The 17,734-nt window shown below is 42.6% G+C and overlaps 1 protein-coding gene across 5 annotated transcripts in view; it reads left to right on the top strand.

Moving 5' to 3' along the window:
- The first annotated feature begins 4,288 nt into the window (after nt 1-4,288).
- The window catches only part of Lcor (ligand dependent nuclear receptor corepressor), a 105,759-nt gene continuing 92,313 nt past the window's right edge, over nt 4,289-17,734 (top strand). For 3 of the 5 annotated variants that reach the window (XM_052185985.1, XM_052185994.1, XM_052185976.1), the window contains exons 1-2: nt 4,539-4,843; nt 5,052-5,125. In XM_052185985.1, coding sequence (XP_052041945.1) covers nt 4,767-4,843; nt 5,052-5,125 — 151 coding nt within the window. In that variant the 5' untranslated portion in view covers nt 4,539-4,766. Of the gene's footprint in view, nt 4,330-4,533; nt 4,844-5,051; nt 5,126-17,734 lie in introns of those variants that run through there. The other 2 variants (XM_052186002.1, XM_052186019.1) reach the window with 2 other exon arrangements.

The raw sequence follows: 17,734 nt of genomic DNA, 5'->3' as shown, positions 1-17,734 counted from the left end.
CTAGCTTTCAGTTCATGGTTTGAAACAACGGTGGCATGCTGGCAGATGCGGTGATGGGGAAGGAGGTGAGAGTTCTGCAGGCAGCAGAAGCTACACTAGGTGTAGCTTGAACACATAAGACCTTAGAACCCACCTCCACAGTGACACATCTCCTCCAACAAGGCCCTACCCACTCCTTAATAGTTCCACTCTTTATGGCCAAGCATTCAAACACAGGAGTCTGGCAGGGCCATTCCTTCCCCAACCCCCACCCCCAGACAGGGTTTCTCTGTGTTGCCCTGGCTGTCCTGGAACTCACTCTGTAGACCAGGCTGGCCTCGAACTCAGAAATCCGCTTGCCTTTGCCTCCCAAGTGCTGGGATTAAACTGGCCACTACTGGCCAGCTGGGAGGGCCGTTCCTATTCAAACCACCACACTGTCTCCCTCCTCCCTCTATCTCTCTGCTCTGCTCCTGCTTCTCTCATGGTCAGATCTTGTCTGTTGCCCAAGTTCACTCTACTTCCTTTTCTCTCTGCTCTGGACTCTGACAGCTGTGTCCAGTTGTACTATCTCTCCTATCTACAATAAAAACCTCCCCCCTCACCATGGAGTGGCTATGTTGTCCCTTTACATACCTGTAATTCTTACATTCTATATGTCTGCAAAATTAGCACTGTGCAGACAAAACCGAGTTATCACAGCCACTCAAGATATAGTCTGACTCCCTGGGACTGCAGTTGAGTGGCCTCTCTGTGCTTGAGAGGTTGGACTCGGGAAAACATTTTCTTAGATGGTGCTACTGGGGCAAGGCATCCTGGAGCCTTCAATGGTGGAGGCTACGCCTCTAGGGACCATTCCTGTTGTTCCTGGACAGGGTCGTAGGATTCTATGTCTGTACAGTTACATTTTACCTTGACAACTACCTTCACTTTGCAGCTGCTATATTTCCTGTTTACAACCCTGTCCCCATCAAAGCACACATTCCCATATTTTTCTACAGTGAATTCTCACTGTAAACCTGGCTAATGGAAGTGAGCAATAACTGTGTCACAGACTGATTGATATGTTATCTTGAATTTCCTTTTCTTAAACAAATTAGCTCATTATTTTATTTATTATATGTAATAAATACATACATACATATGTATATATTTTAGATTCCAGAAGGGCGTCAGATCTCGTCACAGATGGTTGTGAGCCACAATGCGATTGCTGGGATTTGAACTCAGGACCTTTGGAAGAGCAGTCAGTGCTCTTAACCACTGAGCCATCTCTCCAGCCCTAGTCCATTATTTTAAATCTTGGCATTTCTTAATTTTCAGGATATAGGCAGATGCAGCCAGATTCCTTGCCAGACTATAACACAAATAGCCTCTGGCCCGTTTTCCAAAGACCCCTTGATTTCTCTGAAGCTTCACTCGCAGAGTGAACACTGGGCCTTTTTATGGACGCCCTCCTGAGCACTCCAGACTCTCTGCCCATAGCTCCATACTATTCCACATTCTTCCCACAGACTGATTATGAAACCTAAGAGCCACATGGTTCCTACTTTTCCAGATTGTTTCTTCCATTGCTGTGACAGACTATGTGAGCCAGCAACTTAAGGGAAGGTTTATTCGGTCTCACAATTAGAGCGAAAAGCACACGCCACTGCTCAGTACATCATGTCAAGGAAGGCACGGCAGGGAGTGTCTGTGAGGGCAGAAATTACGGCAGCAACTTAGTACGTGGCACCCACGAGGAAGCACAGAGTTCAGGGAAGAAGCTGGGCCAGACTGCAGTCCTCAAGATACACGGCCGCAGCCCTAGGTTTGTCAGCTAGGGTACACGGCCAAAAGCTTCCACAACATTACAAACCAGGGTTACCAGCTGAGGCCCAAGTGTTACACACAGCAAGCAGTCTGTGGGAAGCATTCACACTCAAAACCCTAGCAATCTGTATACTGGAAAGGGTGGCAAAACAAGGCCTGCTTCACATTCTGAAGACGCAAAGTTGCAAGCACTAAACAAACCACTATTATTATTATTAATTATTATCCCACCATATTGTCTTTCAAAAAAGCATCATGAAGAGTCAATTATAGGTTGGTTCCCAACTTTAAATAAATGAAGCAGAAACAGATTCACAGTGGAGTAGTTAGTGGACATAGCATTAAGTTCAGAATTGGAAACTTGTCTCCGGGCTTGAGCTGCTTCCGTTGACCCCATACCTTCTGCTATGCAATCTGACTTGTCTGGGCTTCCGACTGAAAGAATGCTTGTTTCAACTTTGAATTCATTTCTGAGATCCCTTAAATTCTCTGAATCCACACGATTGAGACTTCAAGAGTTCTCAACTTGTGTGACCCTGTCGGCAAACCTCTATCTCCAAAAATTATTTATATTACAATTCACAACAACAGCAAAGTTAGTTATGAAGTAGAAACAAAAATAATTTTATGGTTGGGGCGGTCACCACAGCCTGAGAAATTGTACTAAAGATTTGCAGCATTAGGAAGGTTGACAACCACTGTTCCAAGAGGTTATGTAGAAGAAACTATTACCCTTGACTTGTTTTAAAACATTCGATTGAGATTTGAAAATTTTATTATTAACTACTTTTAAATTGTACATTGTTCACTTATTAAAAACAAAAAATTTTATGAAACACTTTCTCCAACCACCTCAGAAAGTTGCTTAAACTCTACAAGATTGAAACCTACCACCTAGTGGTAAGGACAGGAATTTCATGCTAGCGATAGGGAACGGGATGGTTTCTCCCAGTTTTGATCTCGCCACCTAACCCACCGTAGCATTAACCACACAGAAACTCAATGGATTCTGACCTAAGAGTTTGTTTATCTGACAGGGGTCTTGTTTTGAGACACGGTCTCGTTATGTTGCCCAGGCTGGCCTGGAATTTGCAATCCTGCCTCTCAGCCCTCCGAACTATTGCTATAACCAGGTGTGCACCATCATGCACAACTGATGGTGTAGTAGTCTTAAAGCACTGAAACATGTGGGCTTTGAGAATTGCGGAAATCTAATTGGCTTTGAGATGGAAGGTGTTTACTACCCACAATCTTACTCCTATCCAAGAGACCCACCAAATCATTTTTAGGAGCAGTTATACCAGTTCCCACGCCCCAGAGTGCCCTCCCTTTACAGACCCAGAACCTTTGACTTGATACACATCAGTGGAACCTTTGAAATCAAGTGACTTTGTTTTACCTACAAAAATGCTTACATTTAAATATTTAGAAGGAATGCACTCTCCTTAAATTCTAAGGGTGGGAAAGAGGCCGAAGTCGTAGATAACTAGCTTGTATTGGTAAGTAGTCATTTCCGTTTTTTCGTTTCCTATTTCCTCTTTGCTTTTTCCTCTCTCTCTTTCACATAAATCAAGTAATTAATACTGTTATGTTTAAACAAAACATGGCTCCTCGTGCAAGGTGGTTTAATTATCCCAGAAATCTGGGATACCTGGAAATCCTTTCTCATTAAAATGTTTTGAGCCCTTTCCTGAACCACGGATCTGGGAATATTTCCCAACATATTTTTAAGCTGTCGTTTGAAACTAATTTTCTATTAGCACATTTTTTTCAACTCTCTTCAAGACTTTCAACGATGATTAGTCTTGCTAGTAGAGACCTCATAGGCTTTTTATTTGACTTACAACCCTTTTCGTTTTGTTTTTTTTTTTTTTTTAAATTGGGGCAAATAAATACCGGCGAAGTATTCCGATAATTTAAAACCGAATTATCCACTTCACCTTTGAAAACCCCGGGGCTCAGTGCCTCCAAAGGCATCCGGGCATTTATTCCTATTTCTGTTCTTCCAAGGCGCCCCCGGGAGGGGCAATTTCGACCGAGAAGTTACGAGAAGCAATGGTGCGGAACTTGCAACAGTTGGTGCCGGCCGATAGGCAGGTAGAGATGGGACTAGTTTAAAACCCAAAAGCTCCGGGCAGGGCCGGAGACGCCGTGGCCTTGCTGGAGAGCGAGGGCGGCGCGGGAACCCGGCGCCGGCGTAGGAAGACGCCGTTCCGGGGCTGCCCGGACGTGGGACGCAGAGCTGGTGCGCGGGGACGCCGGGCGGGCGGGAGGGGGAGCGGGCCGCCCCGGGGCCACGGAGAGGTGAGCGCAGCCTTGCCCCCGCGCCGCCCCCGGCGGGAGGCGCGACGCCTAGGCCACGGGTGCGTGCGCGGCCCCGGGCGACGCGGCTGGGCGTGCGCGGGGCCGCGGCGGAGGCAGGGCCGGGCGGGCGGCAGAAGATGGCGAGGGTGTGTAGGCGGCAGCAATGCTCCGTTGAGAGACGCGGCTTTCGGCAAGAACTGGACTCGTGGCGCCACAAGCTCATCCACTGTGTAGGTAAGGCCCTTCACCGGTGCCGGAGCCACCCGGCCGGCGGCCGCCCGTGCGTGGGAGGGTACGGGGCAGCGTCCGCCGCGCTCCGGCCCCGCGCGCCCTCCCGGGCTCGGCCCCCTCCCCCACCCCCCGGAGCGCGAGCGCGCCGCCGCGGCGCCCCTCCCCTCGGCTCGCGGGACGGGCTCGGGCGCGCGGCCTCTCCTCGGCCGACGCATTGTGGATGCCGGGCCCGCCGCCGCCGCCAGCGCGCCGGGACGCACGGGGTCGCCCCCACCTGCCCTCGTCCCGTGCCCCTCCCCCACGCCGGTGGCGCGTCCCCGGGCCCGCGGGCACGCGCGGCGGCGCTCGGGCGTGTGCGAGGCGTGAGGTGGAGATGGGGGCGGAGGGAGCCGGAGCTGTCACAGGCCCCGCGTCCGCCTGAGCGAGCCAAGTGGGGTGTCATGGCCGCGGGGGGCAGCGGCTGCACTTCCTCTGCTGGCAGCGGCGGCTGGGGAGTTAGTCCTCGACGCACGGGTCGGTGTGTGCGGATTTGTGTTTGGCGTGCGCGCGGCGGGGAGGAGGCGGGGGTGGGAAGCCGGGCGGGGGTCACCCTGGTCCCCTCCGCTGAGCCCCGGCGGCCGGCGCGCTTGGCCGGGCGGCGGGAGCGTGGACGGGGGGCGCCCGGGAGGGGCCGGACGGCGAACTGCACCTCTCACACTGTGTTTTGTCTGTTTTTCTCTCCCAAGGTCCCGTTTCCCTCTGTGTGGCGGCCGGCGGGACCATAAGGGCTTAAGTCACATATTTAACCCCCCTCCAAAAAGTAAGTGGCCCGTGTGGTGTCTGCTCCACCCGCCGCCTCCTAGCCTCTGTCCATCCTTGTGTCTGACTCTAATGTCCCCAGCATTGTTATTTCCCCGTCTCTGCTTCGGTGCGGCTGATGTGTGGGGAAATGCCCTCTCGTCGTCCTCTGTCCCCCCACGCCCAGTCCTCGGGGAGGCCCGGAATTCCGGCCCCCCATGTCGGTGGGGCGCGTTCTAGGGAATCAGGTCTTGCTCAGACGGACCTAGGAGATTCTGTCCGTCTGCTTGGCCCCTGGGCCCGGGGTCCCCTCTTTCCCGACGGGGTTTCGTTGGAAGGAATTATGCAAATCCTGCTTTCTGGTGTCCATTCAGCGGCAATTTCATGCGGTGAGAAGTTCTCTTTGTTGTGCGAGGGGGAGAACAGACACTGATTTAATAGACATATCTGTTGGGGGGGAAGGGTGGAGGGGGTGTGGAGAGCCTCAGTTTGGAAGAATTACAGCACTTGGTTAGCTCAGTCTTTGTGTTTGAGCCTGGCTTGACAGGAGGGTCTGCCCTTTACAATGTCCCACAAGGGATTTTTTTTTTTTTAATAGATGAAAAGGCAAAGCTAAAACTTTAAGAAAGTGAAAAATAAGGTAACCTTTACTTAGAGAAAATGAGCGCGGCTGTTTTTGCAGTATTTCATTATGAAAATGTGTATTGCGAATTTATTAAAGACTTAGACTGTAATACCAAATGTAATTAATGCGGTAAGATATTCGATACCACTTTGGTTGTCCAGAGGTTAAAAGTATATAATTTAAACATATACTTGGGTACATAATAAAGATCTGGGCAGTTTTTTGGGAGAAGGTGATTTACCTTTTGAATACAGGTTAAAATTTCCCTCTTGCCAATCCAAGCCCGGCCCTGCCCTGCCCTGCCCTCCAGGAAGCAGGCTTTTCGGCTCTAGCTGTCTTTGCTCTCTTCTGCTTCTGCTTGTTTTGTTTTTCACGACCTGTCACACATTTGCTACAATGTGACATGGGCTTAAGCACTTAGGAATTATGTTATTTGTCATCGTCAAGTAAAAGTGTACAGGGCAGGTTTTGAGAAACATCAAATTGAGGTTTTTCTGGATTCTTAGTTAATACAAAATACTGAAACTATTTAGAAGGGTTTTTAGTTTTTTTTGAAGTGTTTTACCCTTAGTGATTGCGTCCTAGAGAGCATTTTAGTGTTTAAAATACTGTGGAGTTGAGAAATGCAACCCTGTAAATTTCTTGTATCCTGTGTGGATACAGCTTTTGTTTAAATTATTTCAATGAGTATTCCTATGCTGTTTGCTTTAAAATCCTTGTGTTCTGTGACCTCCCCTTTCTTTTCATTAATTGTATTAGTGGTTGATAACTGCTTATGGACAAAATGTTTTGTTTTGTGCCTAATAAAATCCTCCTGTAAACATTTTAATTGACTCTCAAAGTCAGATGAATTCTTTGGAGAATGTTTTTGAGTTGGCAATTGATTTTTTTGAGAGTATATTTGGAACTCTAGATTCCCATTTTTAGGTGATGTGTAGGAGCTTTTAGAATCCCAACTACAGATGGTATTTTAAGTACTAATACTTATCGATAATTGCTCAGCTAAAGTCAATTGGGTGTCATATTTTCTCTTTTGTTATATGTAATTTTGTTCTCTAAGGGGAGTGTTTTAAGTGATACTATGACATTTGTGTTATAAAGGGCTAGCAGCCTATAGTTTAAAAGGAGCTATGCTGTTTGCTCTCAGACGCAATAGTTCTTATATTACTTGGATTTATTCTAGGCAGGTAATCTTCTAATTCTCTTGATTGATTATCTTAATATTTTAGGGGTGTTTGGCTTCTAAGTGAAACTTAGTTTATAGCAGTCTTTGGGTTAAAAATAGAGTTTCAGTTATGTCCAGGATTTAATTTTCCTTTTTACTGTTTTTGGCAAGGAGGGAATAAGGGGCCAGTGGTGTCTGGAAGACAAGTTACCCGAGTCCATAATGAGTTTAGTTGAGTCAATACAGAGTGAGTATCTCTTGAGTATGTGCTTGAGGTAAAATAATTTGAGATTTCTGTGTTTTTGAAATTTTGGAACATTTGGAAGAATTTTACTGACTGAGCATCCATAATCTAAAAACCTGAAATCCCAGCTGCTCCAAACCCAAACCATTTTAAGCACTTTGGGTTAGAACAGACCCTATGCTGAGTTCAGACAGTGAATCCTGAGTGGATGTTTGTTTACTTTGGCGATTGATGAGGGAGTTCATCCAGGTTCCAGGCAATCCTTTTACTCTGTCTGATGTGATTCACTGTCTATTGCTTGGCAGCCCCTTAACCTTGCTGTATTCTCAGGCTCTTCCTAGTATGGGAAAAGGTGTGACTTTAGCTAGTTCTAGTTTGGCTAAAAAAGAATAAGAGTCTCTTTGACTCATGGAAAGGTATTTCAAGTAACTGTGATTCTGTCAAATGTTTTTATAGCTACAACAACTCTAGAAATATTTGATAATGCCAGTTTTAAAACTTAATGAATTAAACAGGATGGCCTTGACTTTTCTAATAGTGAGAACTGATTATTTCATGTCTGGGCACTTCTGAGTGAGTACCTGTCCAGTCCCATAGCACCTGGAGTTTAGTGCTGTTACTAGGAATGAAGGGCAAAGGTAAGTGATTAATTTACTTAAATATGTATTAAACGAACTGCCTTAAAAAATAGACATTGTACACAAAAATGGAAGGGGGACTGTTCTGAATTTCAGGATCTTCTAGTGGAATTTAGCTGGCGGTGCTGTACTTACCTGTGATATTAACACTTGGGAATCAGAGGCTGTCAGATAGATCTATCAGATTGAGGTCACTCTGGTATAAAGAGTAAGATCCTGTCTTTTTCATTTTGATTTGTGTTTTATTTCTTGAGTCAAAGAGAAAGATCCTGCCTTTTTCATTTTGATTTGTGTTTTATTTCTTGAGTCAGGGTTTCACTATATAGGTCTTACTGTCTGGAATTCAGGTTGGTCTCAAACTCAGATTTGCCTGCCTCTGATTCTGGAATGAAAGTTGTGCCTGGCCACACCTAGCCCTAAAGCTGTTACTTTTTTTTTTTTTTTTTTTTTTTTTAAGATTTTGTATTATTATATCTAAGTACAATGTAGCTGTCTTCAGACACACCAGAAGAGGGCTACTATGTGGTTGCTGGGATTTGAACTCAGGACCTTCAGAAGAGCAATCAGTGCTCTTACCCACTGAGCCATCTCTCCAGCCCCAAGCTGTTACCTTTGTTATGAGACAGGTTTTCATGTAATCTAGGCTAGTTTCAGACTCACTATATTGCTAAGGCTAACCTTACATTTCTGATTCTCTTTGCTTCCATTTTCTAAGTGCTATGATTACAGTGGTGTGCCATCACACCTACCTTTCTATTTAGGTATTTATTTACTTTCAAGTTAAACACTTACCACTCCTATACATACCCCTTTTAATTTGTCTGCAAATACTCTCCCCACAGGCCATGCTCCCCTTTTCCTGTTTATGTACTTGGATATTGCTTTGGGCATAATTCCATTATAAGCCCTTAGCTCATTTTCATTTGTTGACTCTTATATAGGAAGGTACTACACTAAGTCCATGTCCTGAGATTTTAAATTGAAATAGAAATCCCATGTAATAAAGTTAACTTATTGATTGATTGATTGATTGATTGATTGATTGAGACAGGATCTCATATAGTCCAGGCTGATCTCAAATCCTCAAAGTCCTAATCTTCCTGCCTCTATCTCTAAAGAGCCAGGCTTATTGGTATGTGCTACCATATATGGCAAAATTCACCTTTTTTGAAATGTACAGTTTCTGCTTTCTAACTATTCACAAAGTTGTGTACATACTACCATTAATCCCAAAATATTTTCATTTCCATAAAGAAACTTCATGGTTACAGGCAGTCATCCCAGCTCTTCTTTGGCTTCCCTCTTGGCAGTTTCCAGTCTGCTTTCTGCTTCTGTGGGTTTGTCTCATCATGTTTCTTACAGTGGAAACCATGTTCTCTGTGGCCTTCATAGCTGATGCTTTTATATACCCTAGAGCTTGTAAGTTTCATCTGGGCTGTAACATGCATCCACACTTGTATTCCTTTTATGGCCAAACAATAATACTACCTTATAAGGACAGTTTACATTTTGTGTGGACATTTAGCACATTTTTGTTTGTTTTTTTGTTTATTTTTTTGGCTATTAACAGTTATGGTACTATGAGAATTTGTGTACAGGTTTTTCTGTGAATATGTATTTTAGTTTTCCTGAGTTTGTACCTAGGCAGCATCCATAGCTTGTAAGGTGACTATGCTTTAACTTTGTGACTTTACCATTTTTCAAAGTGTTTGGGGATATTTTACATTCCTGCAACCATTCTCTAAATGTTCCATTATTTTTCTAAGTGCACATAGCATATATTTTAATTGTCTGGTTTTGTCCATTCATCTTTTTTCTTCTTGATTTTTTTTTTTTTAAATTATGGCTGTCCTTGTGAGTGTGAATTAGTATCTCATGTTTATTTGCATTTAGTTAATGTCTAGATGGTATTAGACATCTTCTATTTTGTTTATTGGCCATTTGTCTGTCTTTGGAAAAAAGTTTGTTTAGGTCTGTTATCCACTTTGTGGGTTGGTTGTTACTCTTGAATTGTAAGAGTTCTTTATGAATTCTGAATATTGGACCCATGCTAGTATATGTCTTAGAAGTAATTTTTTTCTCAATTATAGGTTAGCAGGGAAACATGTAGTGTAGTGAAAGCTAAACATGTCTTGTGAAAGGCGTAGTGGGTATGCAGTATGCAGCAAGGTGGAAGTTTTCAATAAAGGATTGCTTAAATATTTTTCTGTGAATCATTAAAATGATTACTTTTTGACATTTTATAACATATAGGTACATATTGCTATCTTAATCTTCCAAATTCCTTTTTTTTCCAGTAACTTATTTTTATTTTATGTGCATTGGTAGTTTGCTTGCATGTATGTCTGTATGAGTCTTGGATCCCCTGGAACTGGAGTTACAGGTAGTTGTGAGCTGCCATGTGGGTGCTGGGAATGAACCACTGTCCTTTGGAAGAGCAGCCAGTGTTCTTAACTGCTAAGCCATCTCTCCAGCCCTGACTTTCTGCTTTTTAACACCACAGACAATATGGTATGCCACGTTATTCAGTCACATTTCTCAAAATTGTTTTATTCTTTTTTTTTTTTAAAAGATGTATTTATTTTATATATGTTGTTAGTACACTGTTGTTGTCTTCAGACACAGCAGAAAAGGGCATTGGGGATCCCATTACAGATGGTTGTGAGCCACCATGTGGTTGCTGGGAATTGAACTCAGGACCTTTGGAAGAGCAGTCAGTGCTCTTAACTGCTGAGCCATCTCTCCAGCCCCAAATTGTTTTATTCTTGAATTTTGGATAGAAAACTGTTGCCATAAAATTTTGTCTTAACTATATTTCTGTTTTCTATTTAAGTTTAAATAGTGAGAAAATTCTATATTACTTTTTCCCCCTTTCCTTTTTTTTTTTTTAAGATTTATTTATTTATTATATGTAAGCACACTATAGCTGTCTTCAGACACCCCAGAAGAGGGCAGCAGATCTCATTATGGTTAGTTACTGGGATTTGAACTCAGGACCTTCAGAAGAGCAGTCAGTGCTCTTAATCGCTGAGCCATCGCTCTAGTCCATAATATAAGGATTAAAGATTTGTACTACTAGGCTTGGCTCATGCTTTAAAATTTTAAGATGTTTATATTTTTATTTTATGAAACCAGAAACCTGATTTTTAAATAGTTTATGGTAAATCATGATTATTTTTTTTTCCTGCTAAACTGTTCTTAAAGGATTTTAAATTTTGTTGTAACTTAGTTTCTCTGATTAGAAAAAAAATTATTTACTTTTATTGTATGGGTATAGGTGTTTTGCCTGCATATATGTATGTATCATGTATGTACAATGCCCATGAAAAGGAGAAGAGGGTGCCAAGAGGGTACTTGGAATCAAACCCAGGTTCTTTGGAAGAGCAGCCAAAGTTCTCAAGCATTGAGCTGTCTGTTGAGCTCCCAGTTTCTCTCTCTCTCTCTTTTTTTTTAAAAGATTTATTTATTTATTACATGTGAGTACACTGTAACTGTCTTCAGACACCAGAAGAAAGCATCAGATCTCCTTTCTCTTTTCGGATGGTTGTGAGCCACCATGTGGGTGCTAGGATTTGAACTCATGACCTTTTGGAAGAACAGTCAGTGCTCTTACCCTCTGAGCCATCTCTCCAGCCCCTTCTCTCATGTTTTAATTAGGTAGGTTTGATGTGATACAAAGTGCCAGAGTAAACGATGTTCTGCTGTGCTACACCTATAGCGAGGCCTTGTCTCATGTATGTAGTAAATGATATTCTGCTGTGCTACACATATATAGTGAGGCCTTGTCTCATGTATGTAGTAAATGATGTTCTGCTGTGCTACACATATACAGAGAGGCCTTGTCTCATTTATGTAGTAAACTATGTTCTGCTGTGCTACACTATACAGAGAGGCCTTGTCTCATGTATGTAGTAAATGAAGTTTTGCTATGCTACACATATACAGAGAAGCCTTGTCTCATGTATGTAGCACAGCAGGTTTTGAGCTCCTAATAGTCTTCTGTTTTATCCTGAAGTGCTAGGATTTGAGTAGGGAACCCTGAGCCCACATATTTAGCTCATAGTGAGGTCTTAAAGGTAGAATGGAGCATTGGATGAGGTATGCAGCAGTTAGACAGTCCAGATTCTTTGCTTAATGGATTGTGAGAAACAAATTAGAAAAGCTAGATAGTAGTGATTGACTGCTTCTAATGATTTTTGTCTTTTGTGTGTTTAGACTGACATTTTAAATTTTGGTGCTGAGAAACCAGAAATTAATAGTGCAATTGTCATTTCATGCAAAGACATTAAGAGAAAAAAATCGCAGTTAACCTTATAGTTGTACTGAAACTGTTACGGTATAACTGCATCATGGAGGCAAAGCAGCCTGTCCTACAGCTCTGAACCACACACATGCCAGAAATTGAAGGTCATTTATAAGTCAGGTTGTCTCAGCTTTTTAACAACTTAAAATTTAACACAGGGATGAAAAGTATCAGGAAGTTCATTGTTAGCACCATTTTCTACCTACATTTTTTGCTTTTACTCATTGTTTTGCTTTTTGAGACAGGGTCCAGGCTGGCCCTGAGCTCACTGAGATCTGCTTGCCTTTGCCTCCCAAGTACCAGGGTGAAGGTGTGCACCACTGTGCCTGGGCATTCTGCTTTTTACAAAACTTAGATGTATTTCATTGTTTTTATTTAGAAATGTTAGAAGTAAAGGTAAACAATAAAAAATTATTTGCTAACTGCAAGAACAATATTTTGTTCAGTGGTATGGTTAAGAGTTAAGAGTACTTGTTGCTCTTCAGAGAGCCTGGGTTTGGTTCCCATCGTCCATATGGTGGCTCATAACTACTTGTAACTTTTGTTCCAGGGAAATCTGATGACCTCTTCTGATTTCTGAGATTACCGGGTCATGAGACCAGGCATTCTCATATGCATAAAAGTAAATAAATCATTTTTTTAAAGGTGGTTAGTTATGAGGTTGGAGAGATAGCTCAGGGGTTAAGTGTACTAACTGGCTAGGTGTGGCATTGCACATCTTTAATCTTAGCACTCTGGAGGCAGAGATAGGGAGTGTGAGTTGAGGCCAACCTGGTCTACATAGTGAGACCCTGCATCAAACCAACAAAGAAACAAATGTAGAGCACTGGCTGCTCTTAAATAGGACCCAGGTTCAATTCTCAGCATCCACATAGTAGCTCACAACAGTCTGTAAGTGCAATTCCAGAGGTCTGAAGCCCTCCCTCTTTTGCATAGTCAGATTCTACATGCATGTGGAGCACATAAACTCACACAGCCCACCTCCAAAAAGATGATGATGATGATGATGATGATGATGATGATGATGATGATGAAGAAAAAGAAAACCATTTCTCATTGTTGGTGGGATTGCAAGCTGGTAAAACCACTCTGGAAATCAGTTTGGCCATTCCTCAGAAAATAGTACTACCTGTGGACCCAGCTATACCACTCCTGGGCATATACCCAGAAAGTGCTCCTACATGTGATAAGAACACATGCTCCACTATGTTCATAGCTGCCTTATTTATAATAGCCAGAAGCTGGAAAGAACCCAGATGTCCTTCAACAGAGGAATGAATACAGAAACTGTGGTATATGTACACAATGGAGTACTATTCAGCTATTAAAAACAATGAATTCATGAAATTCTTAGGCAAATGGATGGAACTAGAAAGTGTCATCCTGAGCTGGGTAACCCAGTCACAAAAGAACACACATGGTATGCACTCACTAATAAGCGGATGCTAGTCCAAAAGCTCAAAATAGGCAATTTACAATTCACCCAGCACAGGAAGCTCAAGAAGAAGGAGGACTTAGGTGAGGGTGCTATGGTTCCTCTGAGAAAGGGAACAAAATACCCACAGGAGCAACAAGGGAGGCAATGTGTGGAGCAGAGTCTGAAGTAAAGGCCACCCAGCGAGTGCCCGGATTCATCCTATAAACAGTCAGCAAACCCCGACACTACGACGAGAAGCATGTACTAAAAGGAGCATGCCATGGCTGTCTCCAGAGGGCCCTGCCAGAGCCTTACAAATACAGAGGCAGAAACTAACAACCAACTATTGGACTGAGCTTGGGGTCCCCAGCGGAGGATCTGGAGGGTGGTCCGGAGGAGCTGAAGGAGTATATAGCCCCATGGGAAGAACAATGACTTCAAACACCCAGACACCCCAAGACTCCCAGGGACTGAACCATCAACCAAGGGGTACACATAGTTCCAGCCAAAAATGTGGCAAAGGAAGGCCTTGTTGGGCATCAGTGGGAGGAGTGGTCTTTGGTCAGGTAAAGGCTCAATAGAGGCCCCAACAAAGGGAAATGGATGGGGGGGGTGGGAGGAGAACTTTGGGGGGAGGTGGGAGTGTGTCGGGTAGAGGGGTATGCATATCCATGGAGGCAGGGGGTGGGAGGAGGGGTAGGGAATGTTGGGGAGGGGGCTTTTGCGAGGGGGGAATTGGGAAAGGTTTTACCATTAGCAATGTAAATGAAGAAGATATTCAATAAAAAAAAGATTTAAAAAAATTGGTTAGTTAGAAAACATTTAGTAGGGGCTGGAGAGATGGCTCAGCGGTTAAGAGCACTGACTGCTCTTCTGAAGGTCCTGAGTTCAAATCCCAGCAACCACATACAGGGTGGGTCACAACCATCTGTAAAGAGCTCTGACACCCTCTTCTGGTGTGTCTGAAGAGAGCTACAGTGTACTTAGATATAATAATAAATAAAATCTTTAAAAATAAAGAAAACATTTAGTAATGTATCTTATTGTAGCAACTTTTAGCTTAGCATAAATTCTTGCCTCATATCTATTGAAACAATCTGTTATATACTTTCCTGTTTGGTTTTTGAAACAGTCTCACTTTGTAGTTTAGGCTGGCCCTGAACTCATTGTGTAGCCCAGGCTTACCTTAATTTAATCCTCTTGCCTCTCTGGCTTCCTATAACAAGAGTGGATCCCATGTCTGTGTGAGGGTGCCAGATTCCCTGGAACTGGGGCTTCAGACAGCTCTAAGCTGTCGTGGGTGCTGGGAATTGAACTTGGGTCCTTTGGAAGAAAAAAACATGCTCTTAATCACTGACCCATCTCTTCAGCCCCCTGGCTAGCATTTAATAGTAGAAGTATCTGAAATTAGTTTAACATCTCAGATATAAGTAAAACAGAACCAAATTGTTTTTGATGTATTCTTTTTAATTTGTTTTGATTGCTGTTTGAAACTAATTGCTTTTATTGTATTTTTGATACAAGATTTTACTATGTAGCCCAAGCTGGCCTTTGAACTCATAATCCTACTACCTTAACTTTGCCAGTGCTTTGGACATAGACTTATACCACTGTATCTGGTGTTTTTTGTTTTCTTTCCTTAAAGGTAATGAATGTAGTACACAGATATACACGCGCAGGCAAAACAACCATATACATAAAATAAAAATTAATTTAATACTTAAAATAATATTGCATAATGGGAGGCCATGCTTATCTGGGCGTTTGTGTGGAGGTCAGAGGACAGCATGGTGGAGTTGGTTCTCTTTCAACCTTTACATGGGTTCTAGAGATTTAACTCCGTGCCAGGCTGCTCTGTAAGTGACTTTACCTGTCAGCTATCTGGATGGTCCAAAAGCAGGTTTTTATTCACATACTGATGATGTAAGGTAATTGATTCATTTTGTCATTTGTATGTGTAGATATTGTGCCTGCATGTATATCTGTGTATCATTTACGTGTCTGGTACCTGAAGAGGCCAGAAGAGGATGTCTGATCCCAAGAACTGTTAGAGTTGGCTGTGAGCTTCTATGTGGGTGCTGGGAATTGAACCTTTGTCATGTGGAAGAGCTGCCAGAGCTCTCGTAATCACTGAGCTGTCTCTAGCTCCTCACCATATATATAAAGTAAATTTTTATTTTTTGGGTTTACATCATTAAACGGGCTAAAGTTTAAAGTGTTAAGTGATTATTTTATTTATTTATTTATTTGGATGGAGTGTGTGTGCGTGCTATTGTATGTATGTGTGTCAATGCCACATGCTTATAGATTCCAGCAGAAGAAGCCTTTGAAGGAAGCTGAGGCTGGAGGAAATTCTACAAGTTTGGGAATGGTTACAAAATTAGTTTTTAAGACAAAAATAGGTATTATTTCTTAAGAAAGAAATGGGTATAGTAGGCAAAAATCTATAGATAAGATTAAACATGACTCCAGTTCTCTTGATGGATTTGGCGCATTCTCTGCTGCTCCTTAGACGCTGCTATCCTGCCCCAGCACTGAGAGGTGTGGCTTGTTTGGATTTCTCATCTGTAGTTCTAATTCAGTTAAGATGAGTACATGCCTGATTAGGGCTGACTCTAATGTTAAAATTACTATTGATGTCTTTTTAAAAAGACGGGAATTTGCATAGAGAGGGAAGACAGACTGAAGTGGAAGCAGACTGCACAGTCCCCAGGATGCCAGGGTTTGCTGGGAGCCACTGCAAACTAGAAAGAGCAGAGGAGAGTCTGGAGAGGGGCCGTGCTCTCGGCACCACTGTCTGCAAGTTCTATTCTAGCTTCTGTCATTGCACGTGGAGCTGTTCTCCATCCAGGTTGGGTGGCTTGCCTTATCAGAGCACTTCTCCAGTGTTCATAAAGGCTCATTTGATACATGACACTACACCAAGCCTCTATCCCAAGCCAGCTTTAATTTTCTTCAGAGTCCATTTGTTTGGGATAAAATATTGACAAAGTTTATTCGATGGATATTTCTTACATTTTTAAGTGTTTCATGGGAATTTTCAATGCCTTTGCAATTTGTAGGTTTGACATTTCCAAACATAGATTATTGGATTAAAATTTCCCCTCCCATAGTAATGTGATTAATTGATTGTATTTATTAAACCCTACACTTCAGAGTTTAAGTTACGGATTAACTGAAGTTAGTTCTCAGACTTTGACTCCAAAAGAGTGTAGCTTCTTGTGAACCATAAATGACACAAAATGAGATCCCTACAGTAAATGTGAGGATATGAGCCAAAAGCCAGAGTGTTAAAAAAAAAAAAAAGGTGTGTCTAGGCATTTGTTGTTGAGATGCTAGTTAGTGTTCTGGTGAGACTGAGCAAGTAAACTAAGGGCAGCTTAAATAATATTTCTCGGTTTATGTTCATTTTCTGCTGAGAGTCTGTTCATATCTTTAAGGCTGACTGAACTTTAAAAAACAATCATGATATATCCAAGTTTCTAATTTACACATGTTTATATGTTTCTTTTTTAATGACAGTGTTTTGCTATGTAGTTCAAGTGGGACACAAATTTGTATTCCTCCTGTATTGTGCCAACTTAAAAGTGGGCATTTTCTGTAGCTACTATAATGTTTAAAAACTCTGTGGGCTATGAATTCACTTTAAAGGAACTTAAGGTTTTACTGGAAAAATGGAGTTTGGAGATGTGGCAAACCCTCCCTACATCCACCCCTGGGCATGGTGGTGCAAGCCCTTAATTCCAGAACTCAGGAAGCAGAGGCAGATGGGTTTTTGTGAGTTCTAGACCAGCCTACACAGTGAGACCCTGCCTCTCCACCCTACTTCCCCCCCCCTTTTTCCCCCAATTCACTGGAAGAAAATAATTGAGTCTGTCTTAGATTAATAATCATGAATTTGGTAAAGTTGTTTTTCATTTGTACATGTTTGACACTGACACTTTAATAATTTTAGTAGTGTGTTTTCAGTTCAAAACCCAAAACTGAATAACATGGTGAAAAGCCTGTTTCTATCCCATGTCTACTGACACCTGAGACCAAACAGAGTTACATAGTGAGATTCTGTCTTTAGAAAAAAAAATGAGGGAAAAAAAAAAGAAAAAAAGAAAAAAACAGTTAAGTCTCCTGGGCAGTGTCCCTCCAGTTTTTCAGTAGGGATAGATTCTTTGGCCCTACTGTAGGAAGCCTGAAACATGCTTGTTGGCCCATGATCACACTTAGGTTGGGTTTTTTTGAGCC

Source organism: Apodemus sylvaticus, chromosome 1, assembly GCF_947179515.1.
Source record: "Apodemus sylvaticus chromosome 1, mApoSyl1.1, whole genome shotgun sequence".
Classification (NCBI taxonomy): domain Eukaryota; kingdom Metazoa; phylum Chordata; class Mammalia; order Rodentia; family Muridae; genus Apodemus; species Apodemus sylvaticus.
Note: the sequence above shows the minus strand (reverse complement) of the source record. Positions and strands in the feature narration are given on the sequence as shown.